The sequence below is a fragment of the Hemibagrus wyckioides genome, linkage group LG26 (assembly GCF_019097595.1).
Source record: "Hemibagrus wyckioides isolate EC202008001 linkage group LG26, SWU_Hwy_1.0, whole genome shotgun sequence".
Lineage (NCBI taxonomy): Eukaryota > Metazoa > Chordata > Actinopteri > Siluriformes > Bagridae > Hemibagrus > Hemibagrus wyckioides.
This window is the reverse complement of record NC_080735.1, coordinates 12120046-12144349: the sequence shown is the minus strand read 5'-3', so window position 1 is coordinate 12144349 and position 24304 is coordinate 12120046. Positions and strand designations below refer to the sequence as shown.

The 24304-nt window shown below is 39.4% G+C and overlaps 1 protein-coding gene and 1 long non-coding RNA gene across 7 annotated transcripts in view; one reads left to right on the top strand and one right to left on the bottom strand.

Moving 5' to 3' along the window:
- sh3pxd2aa (SH3 and PX domains 2Aa) overlaps window positions 1-24304 on the top strand; it is a 123314-nt gene that overhangs the window by 79843 nt on the left and 19167 nt on the right. For all 5 annotated transcript variants that reach the window (XM_058380184.1, XM_058380186.1, XM_058380182.1 and 2 more), the window contains 2 exons: window positions 3016-3144; window positions 14776-14889. In XM_058380184.1, the coding sequence (XP_058236167.1) occupies window positions 3016-3144; window positions 14776-14889 (243 nt within the window). The remainder of the gene's footprint in view (window positions 1-3015; window positions 3145-14775; window positions 14890-24304) is intronic.
- The window catches only part of LOC131346647 (uncharacterized), a 71864-nt gene that overhangs the window by 37292 nt on the left and 10268 nt on the right, over window positions 1-24304 (bottom strand). For both annotated transcript variants that reach the window (XR_009203654.1, XR_009203653.1), the window contains exon 2: window positions 14740-14874. This is a non-coding gene — a long non-coding RNA (uncharacterized LOC131346647). The remainder of the gene's footprint in view (window positions 1-14739; window positions 14875-24304) is intronic.

The following is a 24304-nucleotide window of genomic DNA, read 5'->3' as shown; positions in this document are numbered from 1 at the left end:
TTACTGTATGATCACTGTGCATTGTGCATGCTATTGTTTTCCCTTCTAGCTCCCTTTCCCTTCTAGCTGTTAAATGGATACTTAACATTATAAAGCATGTACACATATATGTATATGTATATATATTTAATGACACACACCATTTCTGTCATTCACTTTACTGAGGATTCAGCAGTTTAGCACAGTGTTATGATGTTTAGCATCTGCCCAGTCTGAAACACAGACTATCAAGAAAAAAAAAAAGTCATTGATAACATCTTCCCTGATCAACCTCCAAAATAAAGCTGTATCTAAAAATGGCTGCCTCATGCCTGACCTTATGTGCAACCCTCACCAGAATGCAATTATCATGAGTTTTAGGAACGAAGGCATGCAAATAAACATTTCAGCCAATATTGCGCTCATCCCTTGGAAATAAACAGCATTCGGCGAAGCTGGAACCATCTGGAGAACATCTTCTCCGGGTTCCTCACACACAGCTTGGTGCAAAGCAGAAAAACATGTGATGTCGCCTTGTTTAAAATAAAAGAAAACAATTAATATATGCTGAAGCAACAGTGTGATGCTAGTGGAAATGTTTTGCAAGAGTTTTACTGAATGAGTTTTTTTTTTTTTTTTTTTTTTTACCAAACGCAAGTGTGTAATCTTAGATACAGTAGCAGAAATTCTCAAACAACTGGAGGTGCTTATGAGCTTTTGCCAGAACTTGCTTGCACTGTGTACACTGGCTTCCTTTGGATGTGATGTTTCCAAGAAAGGAAGTGAACTGTTTGGACCAGGAGAAATGTAATGTAATGTCCAAACTTAGAAGGTCAGTGTTGTTCTGTGTCATTCGGACACGTCTGAGATCTTTACAGGAAACTCATTTGTGTTGTTTGGACACCGTTCTAATTGGATTGTTCCATTTCTGACACTTGATTAAAAGGGGTACCGCACACCTCTGTGTCTCCTCTAGGTGACAGACTTTTTTGTGTGAAAGGATTTTGTGGTGAAGACTGAACAGCACAGTGTGCCTGCAGGCTTATTCTGGGTGAAGGCTGATAAAATGACCCTGATGCATTTTCATGAATGAGCAAATAGCCATCTGTTTGACATGGAGTTGGCTTATGTAAGCTCAACACAGTACATGAACCATAGATGAAAGTACATATAGATATGTATAATGCTGAATGCATGCAACATGATTTCCCAGACTGGTGATCTGCGGCGACTTCCAGAAACCCTCACCACCACCAACACCACCGCACCCCCAGCTTGCTAGCAAATGTTCCATATTTTCAATAACAACAGCAAAAGCTGCAGTAGGAAACAGCCAGTGAGAGTCCAAGAGCAAATCAAATTCATCTGCTGTCTTGTGCAGCAGATCCCTGAATCCACTTCTATTCTATTAAGGATTTTTATTTTTATAGGTGGACATAGATCAATAATATAGATTCTAAAAGAGATTAAGATTAGAAACAAAACAAACACTAAAAATAAAAACATGACATGGTTTATAGATGACACAGAGTATAATATGAATATGTTACATGAGACCTCCAGTAATCTTTACAGAACAGACACAAGATAGACAGCTCTTGCATTTATTTTCATGAAAAAGTGGCATTTAAGGCTCAGGCATGCTTCGTTTGGAATCTCTCCACATGTAGTTTGTGAGTCTCAGCTGCGGTTTAGTGTTCACTTGGAATAAGATACAATGCTTTTATGGGTTACTTTATATTTCTGTTTCTCTATTTGTATAAACACCAAGCTCCTAGCATGGCACATTATAATATTTCAGTGTAGTATCTAGGACATCTCCTGCATGCTTTCCATCCCGCCTGTCATTCTCCTTAGCCACTGCTTATTTATGGCTGATCTGGGATCACTTTCCATTGCAGCATGCAAGTTTGCATTCCATATGCTGTTCGTTCACCTCGACAAACACACATGCCAAGATACAGAGAGAGACAGAAAGAGAGGGAGGGAGGTAAAGAAGCGCTGCCCAGAGCATTAACACATACCTGGAAACTGTCATAAACTATATAAAAGTTGCATGCCCAAATGATTTGACAGCTTTTTATGCTGTTTTACATTTTCTAAAGTAAGTTTATGAGATAGTAGAACTGTTACTGTGATTTCCCAATTTATTGTTGGACAACACAAGATCTGACTTGAGGCTCTGGATTGTGTTTTACACTAATACGCCAGCTGAGGTAGCAACAATTGCAAGTTAAATCGTTTTTCACAAAGTGAGCAGGCAAGAGAGGAAGAAACAAAGAAAGTAAGGAGGGAAGGGAGAATGGATAGAGAGAAAGAGCAAAAGAGCAGCCGAGCTCAAGCTAAAGTGCTTTCCTCTCGTGTTTCACATAAACAGACTCTCTCTCTCTCTCTCTCTCTCTCTCTCTCTCTCTGTGTGTTTCTCTCTTGCTCTTTCCTTCTCTCTGAGTCCACTCATATGTTTCTATTTAAGGCTTGGAGAGTAGACTGCTCCGATTGGCGTTTTTCACCCCCCCTAACTGCTGCCTAACCCGCTGAATGGGAGGAGAGAGAGAGAGAGAGAGAGGCCTTGCTTGCTCTCGTCTGTTTATTTTCCACCAGAAAAACTCCTCCAACCCTCCACTCCATGCTCACATCCCCGACCGTTAGCAGCTCTCCCTCTCTTTCCCCATTTCTGATTTTTCTCCTTTCTTCCATTCCTACTTTTCTTTTTTCCACTTGCTTGAATTTGTGCTATGGAGCCCCGACGCCAACGCAAACCTTCGCAACAGTCTCCTCCTTGAAGGAGCTCCCCCATTTTCTTTTCTTTTTCCATTTTTTTCTCTTCAAATGCTCCGGCCTCGGCTCGGGGGGAAGCTCGATCTATATGGCCAGTCGCTGCAGAACATGTGCCGAGAGCAGGGGCTTCCAATGTGCTAGGCTGTGGGGGGGTGCGGGTGTAGGCGTGGATGGCAGCGTACAGGGGCCGCAGGGGCATGAGGGGCCGTGGGGCAGCAGGCAGGTGGCTCACAGCGTGTTTCTTCCCCTCGGTGCCAGGCTTGGACAGCAGTGAACCCATGGTGCTGGAGCAGTACGTGGCTGTAGCCAACTACGAGCGGCAGGAGAACTCTGAGATCAGCCTGCGCGCCGGCGAGACGGTGGACGTAATCGAGAAGAGCGAGAGCGGTGAGTCAATACCACATACATTATTGTGTGTGTATGTATATATATGCGAACCTATATGTGCTATTCAGTTCAGCACTTGCTGCATACAGTATCTGCAAATATGTGATGTGTACTAGTTTATGTGGCTGTGCATGTGTCAGTAATGTAAAATAGGTTTCACTGGATTTACTGCTTCCTGGAATGGATATAAACACAGGAACTCACATAGCTACTTATGCTAGGTCCAATTCTTTCTCCTCTATCCTTAGTCTTTGTCCTCAAGAATCCCTCTCTCTCTCCTCCTTCTTTTGCTCTGGTCTCTTCCCCCGGCACCCCCCACACCAACCCCCTGAATCTGCAGTCTTGCTCTTGGCTCCACCTGGAGGTGTTGTTTTGGCTGGTCGGTTGGTTGGTCAATCAACTGCTTTCATTTCTCCCCCCCGGAGCTCCGGGCTAGAGGCCAGACTGTTGTCTTTCCCATTAGGAATGTCTTCTAGCCAGGCATGATAACTACCAGCTCCTCCCCCCCCTCATCCCATGCTTTGGACTCAAGAGGTGAGCCAAGGTTGCACTTTTCCAGCAATGCAGAACTTGAGATGACCAAGAAAGTCAGACAGAGAGTGAGGGAGATTCTGTCTAATCAGCTTTCTTTATGAGTTCTATAATCTGCAGATGGCAAACAAACTCAGGCAGCCACTTTTACTGTTCTTATTTCCCACTTCTTCATGTGACCTGTGCTTTTTCTTGGTCCAGGTTTGCAGAATATGTGCCTGCAGCTAGCAAAACTCAGCATGTATTTTTCATCCAATTTTCTGAACCTTGGCCCCTTGTCGAGCTTGCCAAACACTTTAGCCAAACATTACATACTGATATTTTATCAGTTCTTTGCATACTCTTAAAACTAAGAGTGCTAGTGCAAATGTTCCTAAGAGCTAGCCTCCTACAGTAGGGTGTGTTTTTACCATTAGCCCCATTTGAATGGATTTTCTGTATCTCTTGTTCACTCTGAGTACAGTAAGTATATTGTTTCCTGCAGAGGAACCAAGCCATGAGAAAGCTGAAAGTTCTTCAATCACATTTAAGGTCATGTTATACAAGGCTGATCTAATCATGATATTTATAAAAGTCTCTCCGAGGAGCTTTATTTATAAAGTCAAATTTTTGAAGATCAGGTTTCACAAAGCTGAAGTTTTGTGTTGAGGTTTATTTGAAGCATTTTGGATCTTTAGGTTTTAGGGATCTGTGTTAAAGTCATTTAAGCACATTTAATAGCTGCACTAGTTTCCAGACACTTTTCAGCAAATGCCCAGTAGCTGTTTTCATCTATTGATATAAAGCATAAGTTTGTGTAAGCCAAAAGCAATAAAAAGAATACATTTGGTTGTGATAAATCTGCCATCCCTTCCCCAGATCAGTATTGAAAACAAACTGTGTTGTATCTAGTGGATAAATCTATGAATAAAGGCGTATGTAGTATACTATTTGTTTCTTTTCTTTTCTTTTTTTTACTTTATTGTGTTCAGGGGAGCCATGCTGTCCTCCACTGGATCTAAGCTTTAGTCAAATCTGGAGCACTGATGACATCATCTTCAAGCTGTGCCAAGCCAAACAATTACGTGTGCTTGTTTAAAATCGCAGACTTCCATAACTCCGTTACACGTTTATTGTCAACTCGTGGCTTTTTCTGTTACGTTTACCTCTGGCGTGTTGCTCTCTCAAATGTACTTGCTGTCACTGAACCTTTCAACAGCTATTTTACTACATATCCCCCCTCTGTTGTGGTTTTCGCTTTCTTTGTTTTTCCAAGCAAAGGGCATGTATGGAGTGACCATGGCTGCACTTTTCTTGCACAGTTCATAGCAACAAATGGATAATGCTGGACCACCGTTTTATGATTTGTACAGTCATGCAGATCTTAGACAAGGTCAGTGAAGGCATTTGTTGAGGACAAACCTCGAAGAACTTCACATCAGTGTTCTGGCTTTTGTATCCAGCACTCAGGATGTTGTTGTCTCTCGGTTCTCACCCCTTGGCTTCATCTGCTCCAGTTAAACTCCAGCTGTTTCAATGGAAAGCTGAAGCGAATAGAGCTGGACCTCAGTAAACTGTCAACATGTTGGAGCGGATATGTCTGGCAGGGCTTATGTATGTCCATCTGGTGTTACAACCTACTATATTATCTAGTAAAATGCTAAAGCAAACTTTTTAGTGAGAGGGAAAGAGTGAGCATTTCCAAATCCAGGCTTTTAAGTGACATGGAGAAGTTGCAAAATTGGTCCTGAGTCTAGGTTTCTGTGCTCCTGCAACTTTCATCAAAAGAAAATATGTCTTTGCAACAACAGTCTCAACCTTTGCATCAATAACTAGATTGAAGCTCATGGCAGATTTAATGAACCGCTTTTACACTGACAGGAAGGAGCTTTTTGCCAGTAGTAGCCCTTCACTGAGTTATATTATATCAGGCTGATAGGCATCTGAAATTGCCATTGCAGGAAATGTTTGGCTGAGGCTAGGCAGTTCTGGCTCTCCTCTGTGTCATTAAGAGGAAAGGATGGAAAATCCCTCTCTTCCTGGCTTTCATAAAAGCTTCTAATGACTCCTGCAGCAGCCACAGGGCTACTATGCCACATACCTCAAACCAACACCAGGACAAAGCATCTCGCTTAAAAATTCAGAACTGAGGTTAGCTAATATTCAAGTGTACTGGATTATGTCCAGAAGGCAGTGTGGTACTGATCTGCTTGCTATTTAACAGTTTTAATTAAATATAGAAGCCCAAAGGATTCTTTGGGAGAACCCAAAAGCTCCAACAGATGGTATACTTATCAGAGTGGGTTCCAAGTAGAACCCTTTTAGGAAGCTAAAAATGTATAGCCATCCAACACGACCTTAATGGGAACCCTAGGGAAAATCCCTTTATTTCTGTGAGAATATGAATGCAAACCTTTGCTACCAACATCCTGAGTTCCACGCCCTTCCCCTTCCTTTAGTCTCTTGGGTCTAGTCATCTCAGACACTCACCCCCACTAACCCCACCATGTCCTCTAGAGTGATCTTTTCCTAATCCTGGATAGATTGCATTTGTCTTGGCCCATTTCCCAGTGAAGATCCGGTTGACTGAATGCTGCAAGGACCAGACTAAATCTTGGCCAGAGCAGGTGGAGCCATGGTTTCCATGACCTTTTACCACAGTTTGGCAATGATATTTCTTATGCTGGATGTTCATTCACATCAGACAGGGCTTGAATGTTTGTTGAGCTTCACTGAGGGTTTGATTCAAGTCAATTGTTGAAACCTCTTGAATTCAGATTCAGCATATTTGTTCTCTCAAAATACAGCATGTTTCCACTATCTAAACTGATGAATACAACCCAGTCTTGTTCTTCTCCTTGATAGACTACTGGGTTTTGCTTAAGAACCCCACAGTGTTTAATGTTTAGTCAATATAGCCCTCTTATATGCTTCACTCTCTTGGATATGATTTGAACCATAACCAAAGCTGTAACCCAACCCTTAGTTTTGAAAGGCTCTGAAGTGACATTTTTTATGCTGATCCAGAACTGGCGTCCTTTTTCCAGCTCCTGATTTGAACCATTGCATGACTAGTATTGAAACTAGGCCCATTTTAGTGTGAAAGATGGACTAATGCTAACACTCTTTGAAGTTTTGACCAGAGGCCCAGCATGACTCCCTCGGCTTTCTTCACATCATAGACCTCCTGAGCACAGTGATTCCACATAATATGTGACATTCTGACATTTTAGGAAAAAAAGCTGTACAAAGATCAAATAACCCTCCAGAAACTCTGTTGGGTTTTTTGGATAGACATGCCTTGCTACTGATCATGACCTCTGGATGTGTTCGAGGTTCATGGGTGTATGGATAATATATTTGCTTTTAAAACAAGAGCCATCAGTTGACTTCTTTTGTTTTTTTGAACCACTGGATCTCTAAGAACATGGACTGTAAATTGGAACAAAATAAATTGTCAGCATCAACTGAGGACCAAATCTGGAAAATGTTGAGGCTGAACATTTTAAATACTTGACAGACTGGGCTTTAATATTCTCAAGATTTCTCAGAGATGAACAGGCCATCTCTCTGCTGGGCTTTCCACAGCCAGACCAGAACAACCTGTTACAGTCAGTCAGACCACTTTGTTTAAAATACATCTTTTAGGCCCTTTTTTTCTTAATGGATTTTAATGTAGGAGTGCTGATCTGGGCTGTGATCCTGTCTTTAATCCACTAGTCATAGCCGCAGCCAGAATAGCATTCCTACTTTAAAATCCTCTCTGCTTTTCAGGACTAATTAACTATGAATCATAAATAGACTAGAAAAATAGGTTAATCTTTCTTGGACTGTGTTAAAGGTGGTATTATAATATATTTACGTGGACGATAATTTATTGTTAGCTACGGTATTTGGTCAAAAATGAAAAACCTTGTGATAACGCATGGGAGAAGATGATGTCAGTGTTTTGTAACTGGATATCTAGCAAAAACTGATTTGAATCGCTCAGTTTGCCCAACAGTCCATGACAGAACATCTGTTATCCTTTTAGCTGTTTCAAGGGCACTTAATTATCTAGCACCATTATACTTTCCTAAGTATCTAACTGTATATATACAGTATAATAATCAATATTCTCCAAATTACACATGAAGAAAACTTTTTGTTATTAAAAACTGGAAAATGCCTCTCCTCCGCCCTCTGAAACAATGGTCAGTATCTTTATTGGTATATTTCAGATTTATTGGTATTTTTAGACACCGGTACTGTACTTGTAGCATTAGCTACCCAACTGTTTTTTTGGAAATGGAATTTGCACCTGTTTTGGTTTGCCCATATTCAGCATTGAATTTCTTTGTCATGTCACACTCCACTCATATGAAAGGAAACACTCAAGGCTTTATAAAATATTTCTGTTTTTATACAGACTATAAATAAGTATTTTTGTTTTATGTCCTCAAATGGTGAAATCAAACCCACTCTGAGACGCTCCTAGTGCTTGTTTTTAAGGATCTAATATTTGAAGGCGTTCTCTTCATCAAGCTAAAATTCTGTGTAAGGTTATCCTAACAAAAGTACAAACATCTCACACTGAAAGTCCTGACTTATTGTATATCAAACTTGCGGCGATAAAACAATTCATTTGATTATACTGATTAAAAATACGTCGATTTCCATTCTACCAGCAGAACGTAACTGCGGTGTACTGGTAAAAATGGTTTTAATTATGCTGTACTTAACGCAGTTATAGTTATTATTGTATGTGCATTATTCAGATTCTATAATGTGAATGTAAATGAGTTAGTGATAGTCAAACCCGAGTTTTGCGTAATGGGAGAGGATTTGCCTCTAGCTAAATAGTGTTTGCTTTTTCTGTGAAACAGCTATATGGGGTAAATATTGAAGTTTACAGTAAAACTACTAGGAGGCTAAGTTAATGAAAACCGCATGTTAGGCATGAACTCTGTCCACATTTGACTGTTTTTACTTCAGCTCTAAAGGAGCTACAGTTTTTCAATCTTTCTCTTCCTTCCTCACGTATCAGTGCTACTTTACTAATGTTTGTATGCTAACTATGCACAACATGTCTGTTCTTTCCGTCATATGTAGTGCTGGAAGAGTCTAATTCCATCCATCAGAAAGCAAAAATTAAACAGATGAAACAGTTACATCTGAAAGTCTGGTTCAGAGGTACCTGTAAACTTTTCTATATGCTTCAGATGGCTGCATCTTTCCAATAGACTTCAGTAAGAAAGTGAAAGGAACGTTCTTTTCCTTCATTTCTTTCTTCTTTTTTTTCCACTGTTGTAGATGGGGGAATGTGTGGGGAAGAGATGCTTTGAAGTACAGGCCAGACATCTGCTTACTCTCTCCACCACCACACTCTCCTTTCTGCATTCTCTTTCTTTCTCTCCCTCTCTCTCTCTCTCTCTGTTTCTCTCTCTATCTCCTGCTGTACCAGTCTCCTGATGGGCATGGTTGATACAATTAGCATTGTGTTTTGGCTAGCCTTATTTATACTCTTAGAAGAGGGTGAAACAAATACAGCTGAGTCTTTTAACTATTACCTTCAATGTAATATCTCTATAAAATGTCTACTTTGCCTATTAATTAAATACATTTAGTAGAACGATGGTGAAAATGAATAAATTACCTCATCTTATAGTGTAAAAGTAAATGTTACAGCATAAATGCTAATTTGCAATTCTACTTGCAATTCTACCCGAGCATGCTAGATGGCGATATTTGTAACAGTGATAGCTCTGGGACCTCTAACACGTTCCAAAGAAAAGATAAGCCACAAACAAAGTGTCGTTAGCTTAACTGTGTCACTAGACCTGCTGTCTCCTTGTGACATGTAGCTTCCAAGTAACTTTATTCTTGTAAGAAAATGATTATGATGAATATGCTAATTAGTCTACATCTGCTGACATTTATCAAAATTTCGAGCATAAATGAATTACTTTTTCTTCGAAAGAGGTCTGCACAAACCTTCTAAACAGTGCTCAGATACCTCCTGTCTAATCTAATCAGTCGATAGTCCAAGATCTGAATGAAATCGAAGCTTGTCCTGATTATTATTATTATTATTATTATTTATTTTGCTACCATCTTTGAGACTCCAGAACAACATCAGAAGAAAACAAACTGTACACTACAAGTTCTTAGCACATGTAGAGTATTAAAGAATCTGGCTCAGAAACAGGAAATGAGCACATGCAGTTGGAGGTTTTTTTTTTGTGTTTTTTTTCCCCCTAAATGTATACTCTTTCATGTGTGTGAGTGTGTCTTTTCCGATTGACCTTCAGTGTGCTTCCAATTAGGCGAACATCCCAAAGTAACATGCTGACATGTAGCTTTTAAACAGCTGTTGCTCATGTCTGCAGTGACATGAGATTTTTTCCATACTTTTTCAAGCCTGAAGCAAAAAAACTGTATTCACTGGTAACCGTGGGAGGGGAAAAAAACTCCACCTTACCACCTGCAGAAGAAGTTTGTCCAGTGTTACTCAGTGTTTGTGGAACAGCTGATGCAGGATGAAATCGAGACTGGACAAAAATAGTGCCTGCTTTGGCAATTGATACAATCCTCAAAAACCCAAATTTGACCCTAAGAATGTGAGAGAATTCGTTGGGGTAAAATCGGCTGGGGTTTTTTTTGTCTGTCAATCAGCAGACTAAACATTGACTAACAAAATGTTTCTCTTTATGTCTGTGTTATGTCTGCATTTTGTGTGCGTTATGTCTACGTTATATGCGCCAGCAATGCTATAAGAGTCACTGACTGATTGACTGTATTATTTGGTGAAGTGTCTTTGAGGAACTGATTGAACCTATGTGACTAGCACGTGTGGTATACAGACGGTCCTCTGTTTTATACATTTTAAATAATCACAAGACGCCATGAGCCAGTTTTGACAATGTGTGTTTGATTTACAGCCATATGGTTGCCACGTGCTGCCTGTCAAAAGCATATATTATAGAGCTATATCGTCATGTCAAGATTTATTAACCTGTTTTCCACACAAAGTTTAGCCCCGTTTTCACAAAAGCAGTGTTGGTAACTCAAAAAAAACAGACACGATGACTGAGCCGGTGTGGGATTTTGTTTCCCACTAGCTACTCTTGACCCTTCCCTTTATCAGAAGTACATGACAAATGTGTGAAACTTATTTAGACCTTACTCACCAATGCCAAATTGATTTCCTCAACAACACGGTCAGTGTAATCTATCAGTGTAACTCAGCTACAGTCACCTCAACTTTTTGACATTAGCACGTGCCGGAAATGACCACTAGCCAGAGTGATCCTGACAAGCCTCAGGAATGCTGTAGACATTTGGTTCATCCCTACGGTTTGCTGAGTTTGACACCAGTACACACTAGAGATGATGTTGACTGTGAAGGTGTTCAGTCTATGTTGCTGGGCAAATCGAAAAGATAAAAATTGTATCGAATTGGATAAAAAATGTAGAATAGTGTAGCTTAGCAACTTTCACACTGATCCATCCTTTCTGAATAAAATATTTGCCTTATAGCTCTGGGATCCTCTCACCAAATTTTAACCCCCATTTTTTCATGACTTATAAATCCAGGCTTTATATCTAGCCTAAAGTCTCACAACAACCTTTTCCCCCTTGGTCAGATTTACTTATGTTTGGATTATTGTCTTGTTTGTACGCCATGGAAACTGAACTCAACTGCACATATTAAAATATCGTTGGTATCTCATCAGTGCCATTCCTGGAGCTTAGTTAAGCCTTAGTTAAACTGAATAGTGCTTTTGTGGTCGAAACACAGCGAACAGTGGCTGCTGTTTTGCATTTTGATTTCAATTGGCTCTCTGTGCTGGTCCTGAAAGGTTCCCAGTGGGGCAGACAGGTAGACAGTATCTCATTCACAGTAAGGGGACTGTCTTTACACACTCACACACACACACTTTTCCCTCAAACAGGGTGGCATAGGCGTCAATCAGGTGTTTGTACTCTGTGGCTCGAATGAATTCAATCTCCAAATGAGTGCTCTCCTGGTCCTTTGGCACAATCTTAATGAAACAGATATACAGCTTGGTGGTCTGAGAGCACAAGACCCTTAATACAGAGCAGAGTAAACACGGGTATTATAAATCTCTTAATCCAGGTAGCTGGACTTAGAACCACATACTTGCTCTGTGGTGTTGAGGGTTTTTTTTAGCTCACAGCACATGCTCTGCTAAAAACTGTAAAGCCCTAGCTCACATTATCCAGAGAAGCACAGAGATCTTTTGATCAACATTTTCCTCATAATACACACAGCACACATGAAACACTGAAGTCATAATTACAACCCAAGCTTTTTTTTTTTTGCCTGACTATAAAAAGAATAGCGCTGTTGGCACTAGCCAGAGTTTCCATGTTGCTGGACTTTCCTGCAGTCTCAAACTGTCAGCATGCATATGTGGGCACGTTGATCAAGTTCCGTCGAATTCTGCATGCGTGTCTGATTTCAGAACTGGACTTGACTTTAGACGTGTGGGCAGGGTCGGGGACATATTCTGGCCTGACAGCTGACAGAGTGAAAATTTCACCACTGATTGACGACCGCAATTCACTATGAACACAGGCAACAAATCTGCTTGTTGCATGTTAACAGAAGAGCAGTTTGGCTTTCAGAACACGCATGTCAAAACCTGTGAAGCGAATTAAAGGTTTGATGTAGTATGAAAGAAGAGAACTGTCTACTATGATTATGGCTACACTATTCGAGACTGTTTTTGTCTTTATACTTTTTGTGAAGTTGTCACCTGGGATTTTGCCTTTTGGGATGTACCTGGGATGTGCTCTGTATCTACAACATACGAAAACATGAAATTGGATTTTCGCCTTTTTCTGGTTTCATCTCAGGGAGCTTCTCTTTTGCCACCGTTGCCTCCAACTCATTTTAAATTATATCATAATTTCTATTCAGAATTTTTATATCCCTGTAAAGGTGCTTTGTGATGATGTCCATTGTTAAAAGTGCTATACAACTAAAACTGAATTGAATCCATTTGTCTCACATATTATGAAGCACAGGTTTTGGGTAGAGAACTTTCTCATCACCTAATCAGCTTTCCGCTATCATCTGATGATTTGAAGCTGTAAGGCACATTTATATACCCACTAAAGACACAAATAAAAATAAATAGCTGTTTCTTAACTCACTGAATAAAATGATGCAAAATTGATACCATGTGCATCCTCCAAAGACACGTGAAGCCAGCCAACTGCACAGACAGAGAGAGAGAGAGAGAGAGAGAGAGAGAGAGAGAGAGAAAGAGAGAGAGAGACTCGCTCCTCCCACCCTGAGAGCACAGGGTTCAGAGAGATGTGGAGAACAGAGCAAAGGCTTTTCTGTAGCGCCACCCAGGAACCCATACACCTTGATTCATTTACACAGGAAATGCCTTTATAACAGTTATGAAGCACCTTCTGCAACTGAATTATGTCATCAGAATAAATAGTAATTCAGTGGATATGTTATAAATGAACCACAATTGTGTAAATCTCGTAAGATAAGCATAAAAAAAATTGCAAGTAGTCCATGATTTTTGAAGAAGAAACTATTTTCTGTGTAAAAGTCCTGCTACATTAAAGCTGAGATGCTGTGACACGAGTCTTGAATAGATCTCTCAGTGCTGTCTTTGGTATAAAAAAGGTTTCTGTAGTTCTCATGAATGTGAATGTGAAAGTAAAGGCCTGAGACTTTTCAAATAAAGTTTTACCACAATTGAAATAACTGCAGTATTGCTTTTCCAGGATTGGACCTGTTCACCTTTTCTCTCTGACAGCTGGTGTTAAGTCAGCTTTCCAGATTTTTTTCCGTGTGCTAACAATTTTGCAACATTTCACTCAGTGACTTCTAGGGACAGCTTTTCTATTCAAGAGTCTCGAATCGAATCAGTATTTAAAATGTGCCCTATAACTTCACCTCTCCTTCCAGCCTAGATCGTTGAAATGGTTTATTTTTATTCAAAAACAGGCCAGAATCAAATATTACACATGCACAGGTGAACACACACACACACACCCAAACACACTGCTAGTATTAATAAATACATTTCAATTTTATACATGAACCTTCGGAATAACAAAAAAAGCATGATTTTGTACTTGAAATTAAAAAAACTGACCAGTTTTTACACAGGAAATGCCTTTATTTCTCCAGAGTCTCCAGTTTATAAACACGCCCCGTAAAAACCTAACCGAATCAGCAGAGACAGTGAGTTTGAGAGCATGTCTGTGTGTATAGTGTAAATGCATAACCTCAAATGTTCCACATGGTGGCAGCTGGCTTTGTTTATGAATGACCACGGCTTTGAAAAGAATGATTTTTGAGAAGTGTCTGCACAATATGCACCTCAAAGCATTACTAAAAACCACAAGTGTACCCCAAAGGAGTTCTTCAAGCGAACAATAACTATAAATGCCTGCAAGGTTTGAGGCTTTTATGACGAAATGCCCTCTTTTAGAAACCGGTCTGTGATGTGGACTGTGTTAAAGGAATACTCCAACGGCGAATCTGAACCCCGAACATCTGTAACAAATGCACGATTACAACAGACAATAGTTTCGACAAGTTTCCCAAATAACAGAGAAGCTGTTTCCTTACAACAGAATCAAGGGGCAGTTGATGAATCTTCGTTTACTTTGAGCACATTCTTCCCGGTTTTATTTACAAATACCTTTTGGCTGAAGAGTCCATGAATGTGTTTATGAAAGCCAAATATATTTCCTCTGTCCTTAGAATTGTAATTGAAGTTTCTTATTTTTCTCCTCAGTAGAGGGAAAAAGTGTCACAGGTCTTGTCCACGGTAATGACACATACACTACAGATGCATTGGACAGGAATAGAGGTTAAGCTCTGGAGTATTCCTTTAACATACGGTAGAACAAATAAACTCTGCGGCTTTGCAGAAGGGGCACTGTTGATGTGGAATATAATCTGTGTAATGTGTACCTTAGGGCTAACATTATGAGCTCTTCTGTTCCATGCAGTAAGTGTGGAAAATCTTTCAACCCAGAGCTCTTTAATTATAATTTGTGAATCACTTTTTTATTGTGTCTGGCAGAGAGAAAAGAGCTTACTGTATGTATATGTTTTCTTTCTCTGGGTGTGTGTAGGCTGGTGGTTCGTCAGTACTGCAGAAGAACAAGGATGGGTTCCTGCCACATATTTGGATGCTCAGACCGGCACTAGAGACGACCTGGACTTGGGAACGTCTAGATCAGGAGAGGGTAAGACACACACACACACATATTTGAAGTGAAGGTCAGGTCTTTCATACAATCTTCCATACACAGATGTACAGTACACACAAGATTCCAATAAGGTCACAACAGTCCTGAAAATCCCTCAAGGACCTACAGATACATTAACCCATCTCTCACTATAGAATGGTTCATCACTCTGTCTATTTTTCCTCGTTCCCGCCTCGAACTGCTGGGATGAAAAACAGCCGCCTTTCGCACTCTTCAAGTCCGGCATTCCCCAGACACATAACAGAGGCAGTACAAGCCCACCCTTGGCATTCATCAGGGCCTATGGGAGTCTCACACTCACACACACACACACAAACACACACACACACACACTCATCCCTTATCCTGGCACGCCCTTGTCACTGATAGAAAGGGATTGTTGGCTAGCCTGTAAATTCCACTCCATGAAATTCTTTCCCGGAGCATCTTCCAGCCAAATATCTAGTCACTCCCTCTGGGGATGGAGGATTTCGTCATGGCAACACAGGATTTTTTTTTTTTTTTGACCCAGCACTTGCCCTATTTCAGCGCAAATTGAGACTAATCCGATTTGTGTTGTACTCTAACTAATCTTTCTCAAAGCCTGCAGGTGGCATGGAGATACAGACAAATACACCAGATACAGTGTGCATTTTGTCAGTGGGTGGGTCATGCAGACGTGCCATTACACACACACACACACACACACAGTGCAGGTGCAGCTGTCGTGACTGCTGCATCTTATTTAGCAGTCAGTCACAGAAACACACAGAGAGTGAGATAACTGCAACATGCTGAGAGAGAGTTATCCAGCTCAACACAGACACACACTCACATACAGTGTCTCACATTCACACACTTTCCATTTTCCTACAGTTGCAGCTAAAAGGAATTGAAGCACACACACATTTCACTTGACCACAGAATTTGCCATTGTGTGGTTCCTGTTGAGAATCTGTTCTAGCCATTAAACTACATTTTCCCTGCTGCTGTCCAATTTGATTTAGTAAAGAGAAAGAGGTCTAGAATGAGTGTAACAGTTATAGTATTACTTACCAGGGTTCACATTTAATTCTTTTTTTTTTTTTTTTTCATTCTGGGAAGAGACAAAGTAACTTACACTATTAATAACTTACTCCATTTTATGCCTCAAAACCACTGATGGAAAAATCGCTTGCCTAAATGGAGCAGGAGCGCATTTCTGTAGCGGTTCATGTCTGTATTTTACACCGGCCTGTATGTGTAAACCACATGAACTATCCAGAAACGCAACACAACAGCGTAAACAAAAACACCACAACTGCTGCGAAATCAGAAAACAGCATCAAAACAAAACACAACAGTGAATTTGGAAACGCAACAACAAAACTAAAAATGCCACAACATATGTGGTCTAAAACGCATTAACAATGCAGAAGCGCAACAAATCAGAAAATGCAACAGCAGAACTAAACTCACACATACACACACACACACACAACAGCAAAGCTAAACACACACACACGACAGCAAAACTCGAAAACACACACAACAGCAAAACTCAAAACACACACATACAACAGCAAAACTAAACACACACACACACAACAGCAAAACTCGAAAACACACACACACACATACAACAGCAAAACTAAACACACACACACACAACAGCAAAACTCGAAAACACACACACACATACAACAGCAAAACTCAAAACACACAACAGCAAAACTCAAAACACACACATACAACAGCAAAACTCAAAACACACACATACAACAGCAAAACTCAAAACACACACATACAACAGCAAAACTCAAAACACACACATACAACAGCAAAACTCAAAACACACACATACAACAGCAAAACTCAAAACACACAACAGCAAAACTCAAAACACACACATACAACAGCAAAACTCAAAACACACACATACAACAGCAAAACTCAAAACACACACATACAACAGCAAAACTCAAAACACACAACAGCAAAACTCAAAACACACACATACAACAGCAAAACTCAAAACACACACATACAACAGCAAAACTCAAAACACACACATACAACAGCAAAACTCAAAACACACAACAGCAAAACTCAAAACACACACATACAACAGCAAAACTCAAAACACACACATACAACAGCAAAACTCAAAACACACAACAGCAAAACTCAAAACACACACATACAACAGCAAAACTCAAAACACACACACACAACAGCAAAACTCAAAACACACAACAGCAAAACTCAAAACACACAACAGCAAAACTAAACACACACACACACAACAGCAAAACTCGAAAACACACACACACATACAACAGCAAAACTAAACACACACGCACACAACAGCAAAACTCGAAAACACACACACACATACAACAGCAAAACTAAACACAGACACACATACAACAGCAAAACACACAACAGCAAAACTCAAAACACACACACAACAGCAAAACTCAAAACACACAACAGCAAAACTCAAAACACACAACAGCAAAACTCAAAACACACAACAGCAAAACTCAAAACACACACACAACAGCAAAACTCGAAAACACACACACATACAACAGCAAAACTAAACACACACACAACAGCAAAACTCAAAACACACAACAGCAAAACTCGAAAACACACACACACATACAACAGCAAAACTAAACACACACACAACAGCAAAACTCGAAAACACACACACACATACAACAGCAAAACTAAACACACACACACATACAACAGCAAAACTAAACACACACACAACAGCAAAACTCGAACACACACACACACATACAACAGCAAAACTCAAAACACACAACAGCAAAACTAAACACACACAACAGCAAAACTCGAAAACACACACATACAACAGCAAAACTCAAAACACACACACAACAGCAAAACTCGAAAACACACACATACAACAGCAAAACTCAAAACACACACACAACAGCAAAACTCGAAAACACACACACAACAGCAAAACTCAAAACACACACACAACAGCAAAACTCAAAACACACACATACAACAGCAAAACTCGAAAACACACACATACAACAGCAAAACTCGAAAACACACACACAACAGCAAAACTCAAAACACACAACAGCAAACTCAAAACACACACACAACAGCAAAACTCAAAACACACACACAACAGCAAAACTCAAAACACACACACAACAGCAAAACTCAAAACACACACACAACAGCAAAACTCAAAACACACAACAGCAAAACTCAAAACACACACACAACAGCAAAACTCAAAACACACACAACAGCAAAACTCAAAACACACACACAACAGCAAAACTCAAAACACACACATACAACAGCAAAACTAAACACACACACACAACAGCAAAACTAAACACACACACATACAACAGCAAAACTAAACACACACACACAACAGCAAAACTAAACACACACACAACAGCAAAACTAAACACACACACACACACACAACAGCAAAACTACACACATACAACTGCAAAAATAAACACACACACACAACAGCAAAACTAAACACACACACAACAGCAAAACTAAACACACACACAACAGCAAAACTAAACACACACACACAACAGCAAAACTAAACACACACACACAACAGCAAAACTCAAAACACACAACAGCAAAACTAAACACACACACAACAGCAAAACTCAAAACACACACAACAGCAAAACTCGAAAACACACACACACAACAGCAAAACTAAACACACACACATACAACAGCAAAACTAAACACACACACAACAGCAAAACTAAACACACACACAACAGCAAAACTAAACACACACACAACAGCAAAACTAAACACACACACAACAGCAAAACTAAACACACACACAACAGCAAAACTAAACACACACAACAGCAAAACTAAACACACACACAACAGCAAAACTAAACACACACAACAGCAAAACTAAACACACACACAACAGCAAAACTAAACACACACACAACAGCAAAACTAAACACACACACAACAGCAAAACTAAACACACACAACAGCAAAACTAAACACACACACAACAGCAAAACTAAACACACACACAACAGCAAAACTAAACACACACACACAACAGCAAAACTAAACACACACACACAACAGCAAAACTAAACACACACAACAGCAAAACTAAACACACACACACAACAGCAAAACTAAACACACACAACAGCAAAACTAAACACACACACACAACAGCAAAACTAAACACACACACACAACAGCAAAACTAAACACACACACAACAGCAAAACTAAACACACACAACAGCAAAACTAAACACACACACAACAGCAAAACTAAACACACACACAACAGCAAAACTAAACACACACACAACAGCAAAACTAAACACACACAACAGCAAAACTAAACACACACACACAACAGCAAAACTAAACACACACAACAGCAAAACTAAACACACACACACAACAGCAAAACTAAACACACACAACAGCAAAACTAAACACACACACACAACAGCAAAACTAAACACACACAACAGCAAAACTAAACACACACACACAACAGCAAAACTAAACACACACACACAACAGCAAAACTAAACACACACACACAACAGCAAAACTAAACACACACAACAGCAAAACTAAACACACACACAACAGCAAAACTAAACACACACACACAACAGCAAAACTAAACACACACACAACAGCAAAACTAAACACACACACAACAGCAAAACTAAACACACACACACAACAGCAAAACTAAACACACACAACAGCAAAACTAAACACACACACAACAGCAAAACTAAACACACACACAACAGCAAAACTAAACACACACACACACAACAGCAAAACTAAACACACACAACAGCAAAACTAAACACACACAACAGCAAAACTAAACACACACACAACAGCAAAACTAAACACACACACAACAGCAAAACTAAACACACACACAACAGCAAAACTAAACACACACAACAGCAAAACTAAACACACACAACAGCAAAACTAAACACACACAACAGCAAAACTAAACACACACACAACAGCAAAACTAAACACACACAACAGCAAAACTAAACACACACACACAACAGCAAAACTAAACACACACACACAACAGCAAAACTAAACACACACAACAGCAAAACTAAACACACACACAACAGCAAAACTAAACACACACACAACAGCAAAACTAAACACACACACAACAGCAAAACTAAACACACACACAACAGCAAAACTAAACACACACACAACAGCAAAACTAAACACACACAACAGCAAAACTAAACACACACACAACAGCAAAACTAAACACACACACAACAGCAAAACTAAACACACACACAACAGCAAAACTAAACACACACAACAGCAAAACTAAACACACACACAACAGCAAAACTAAACACACACACAACAGCAAAACTAAACACACACACAACAGCAAAACTAAACACACACACAACAGCAAAACTAAACACACACACAACAGCAAAACTAAACACACACACAACAGCAAAACTAAACACACACACACAACAGCAAAACTAAACACACACACAACAGCAAAACTAAACACACACACAACAGCAAAACTAAACACACACACAACAGCAAAACTAAACACACACACACAACAGCAAAACTAAACACACACACAACAGCAAAACTAAACACACACACAACAGCAAAACTAAACACACACACAACAGCAAAACTAAACACACACACAACAGCAAAACTAAACACACACACAACAGCAAAACTAAACACACACACAACAGCAAAACTAAACACACACACAACAGCAAAACTAAACACACACACAACAGCAAAACTAAACACACACAACAGCAAAACTAAACACACACACAACAGCAAAACTAAACACACACACACAACAGCAAAACTAAACACACACACAACAGCAAAACTAAACACACACAACAGCAAAACTAAACACACACACAACAGCAAAACTAAACACACACAACAGCAAAACTAAACACACACACAACAGCAAAACTAAACACACACAACAGCAAAACTAAACACACACACAACAGCAAAACTAAACACACACACAACAGCAAAACTAAACACACACACAACAGCAAAACTAAACACACACAACAGCAAAACTAAACACACACACAACAGCAAAACTAAACACACACACAACAGCAAAACTAAACACACACACAACAGCAAAACTAAACACACACACAACAGCAAAACTAAACACACACACAACAGCAAAACTAAACACACACACAACAGCAAAACTAAACACACACACAACAGCAAAACTAAACACACACAACAGCAAAACTAAACACACACACAACAGCAAAACTAAACACACACACAACAGCAAAACTAAACACACACAACAGCAAAACTAAACACACACACAACAGCAAAACTAAACACACACACAACAGCAAAACTAAACACACACACAACAGCAAAACTAAACACACACACAACAGCAAAACTAAACACACACACAACAGCAAAACTAAACACACACACAACAGCAAAACTAAACACACACACAACAGCAAAACTAAACACACACAACAGCAAAACTAAACACACACACAACAGCAAAACTAAACACACACACAACAGCAAAACTAAACACACACACAACAGCAAAACTAAACACACACAACAGCAAAACTAAACACACACACAACAGCAAAACTAAACACACACACAACAGCAAAACTAAACACACACACAACAGCAAAACTAAACACACACACAACAGCAAAACTAAACACACACACAACAGCAAAACTAAACACACACAACAGCAAAACTAAACACACACACAACAGCAAAACTAAACACACACACAACAGCAAAACTAAACACACACACAACAGCAAAACTAAACACACACACACAACAGCAAAACTAAACACACACAACAGCAAAACTAAACACACACACAACAGCAAAACTAAACACACACACAACAGCAAAACTAAACACACACACAACAGCAAAACTAAACACACACACAACAGCAAAACTAAACACACACACAACAGCAAAACTAAACACACACAACAGCAAAACTAAACACACACACAACAGCAAAACTAAACACACACAACAGCAAAACTAAACACACACACAACAGCAAAACTAAACACACACACAACAGCAAAACTAAACACACACAACAGCAAAACTAAACACACACACAACAGCAAAACTAAACACACACAACAGCAAAACTAAACACACACACAACAGCAAAACTAAACACACACACAACAGCAAAACTAAACACACACACAACAGCAAAACTAAACACACACACAACAGCAAAACTAAACACACACAACAGCAAAACTAAACACACACACAACAGCAAAACTAAACACACACACAACAGCAAAACTAAACACACACACAACAGCAAAACTAAACACACACACACAACAACAAAACTAAACACACACAACAGCAAAACTAAACACACACACACAACAGCAAAACTAAACACACACAACAGCAAAACTAAACACACACACACAACAGCAAAACTAAACACACACAACAGCAAAACTAAACACACACACACACAACAGCAAAACTAAACACACACAACAGCAAAACTAAACACACACACACAACAGCAAAACTAAACACACACACACAACAGCAAAACTAAACACACACAACAGCAAAACTAAACACACACACAACAGCAAAACTAAACACACACACACAACAGCAAAACTAAACACACACACACAACAGCAAAACTAAACACACACAACAGCAAAACTAAACACACACACAACAGCAAAACTAAACACACACACAACAGCAAAACTAAACACACACACAACAGCAAAACTAAACACACACACAACAGCAAAACTAAACACACACACAACAGCAAAACTAACACACACACAACAGAAAAACTAAACACACACAACAGCAAAACTAAACACACACACAACAGCAAAACTAAACACACACACAACAGCAAAACTAAACACACACAACAGCAAAACTAAACACACACACAACAGCAAAACTAAACACACACACAACAGCAAAACTAAACACACACACAACAGCAAAACTAAACACACACAACAGCAAAACTAAACACACACACAACAGCAAAACTAAACACACACACAACAGCAAAACTAAACACACACACAACAGCAAAACTAAACACACACACAACAGCAAAACTAAACACACACACAACAGCAAAACTAAACACACACACAACAGCAAAACTAAACACACACACACAACAGCAAAACTAAACACACACACACAACAGCAAAACTAAACACACACACAACAGCAAAACTAAACACACACACAACAGCAAAACTAAACACACACACAACAGCAAAACTAAACACACACAACAGCAAAACTAAACACACACACAACAGCAAAACTAAACACACACACAACAGCAAAACTAAACACACACAACAGCAAAACTAAACACACACACACAACAGCAAAACTAAACACACACAACAGCAAAACTAAACACACACACACAACAGCAAAACTAAACACACACAACAGCAAAACTAAACACACACACAACAGCAAAACTAAACACACACACAACAGCAAAACTAAACACACACACACAACAGCAAAACTAAACACACACACAACAGCAAAACTAAACACACACACAACAGCAAAACTAAACACACACACAACAGCAAAACTAAACACACACACAACAGCAAAACTAAACACACACACACAACAGCAAAACTAAACACACACACACAACAGCAAAACTAAACACACACACAACAGCAAAACTAAACACACACACAACAGCAAAACTAAACACACACACAACAGCAAAACTAAACACACACACACACAACAGCAAAACTAAACACACACACAACAGCAAAACTAAACACACACAACAGCAAAACTAAACACACACACAACAGCAAAACTAAACACACACACACAACAGCAAAACTAAACACACACAACAGCAAAACTAAACACACACACAACAGCAAAACTAAACACACACACAACAGCAAAACTAAACACACACACACAACAGCAAAACTAAACACACACACAACAGCAAAACTAAACACACACACAACAGCAAAACTAAACACACACAACAGCAAAACTAAACACACACAACAGCAAAACTAAACACACACACAACAGCAAAACTAAACACACACACAACAGCAAAACTAAACACACACAACAGCAAAACTAAACACACACACACACAACAGCAAAACTAAACACACACACAACAGCAAAACTAAACACACACACAACAGCAAAACTAAACACACACAACAGCAAAACTAAACACACACAACAGC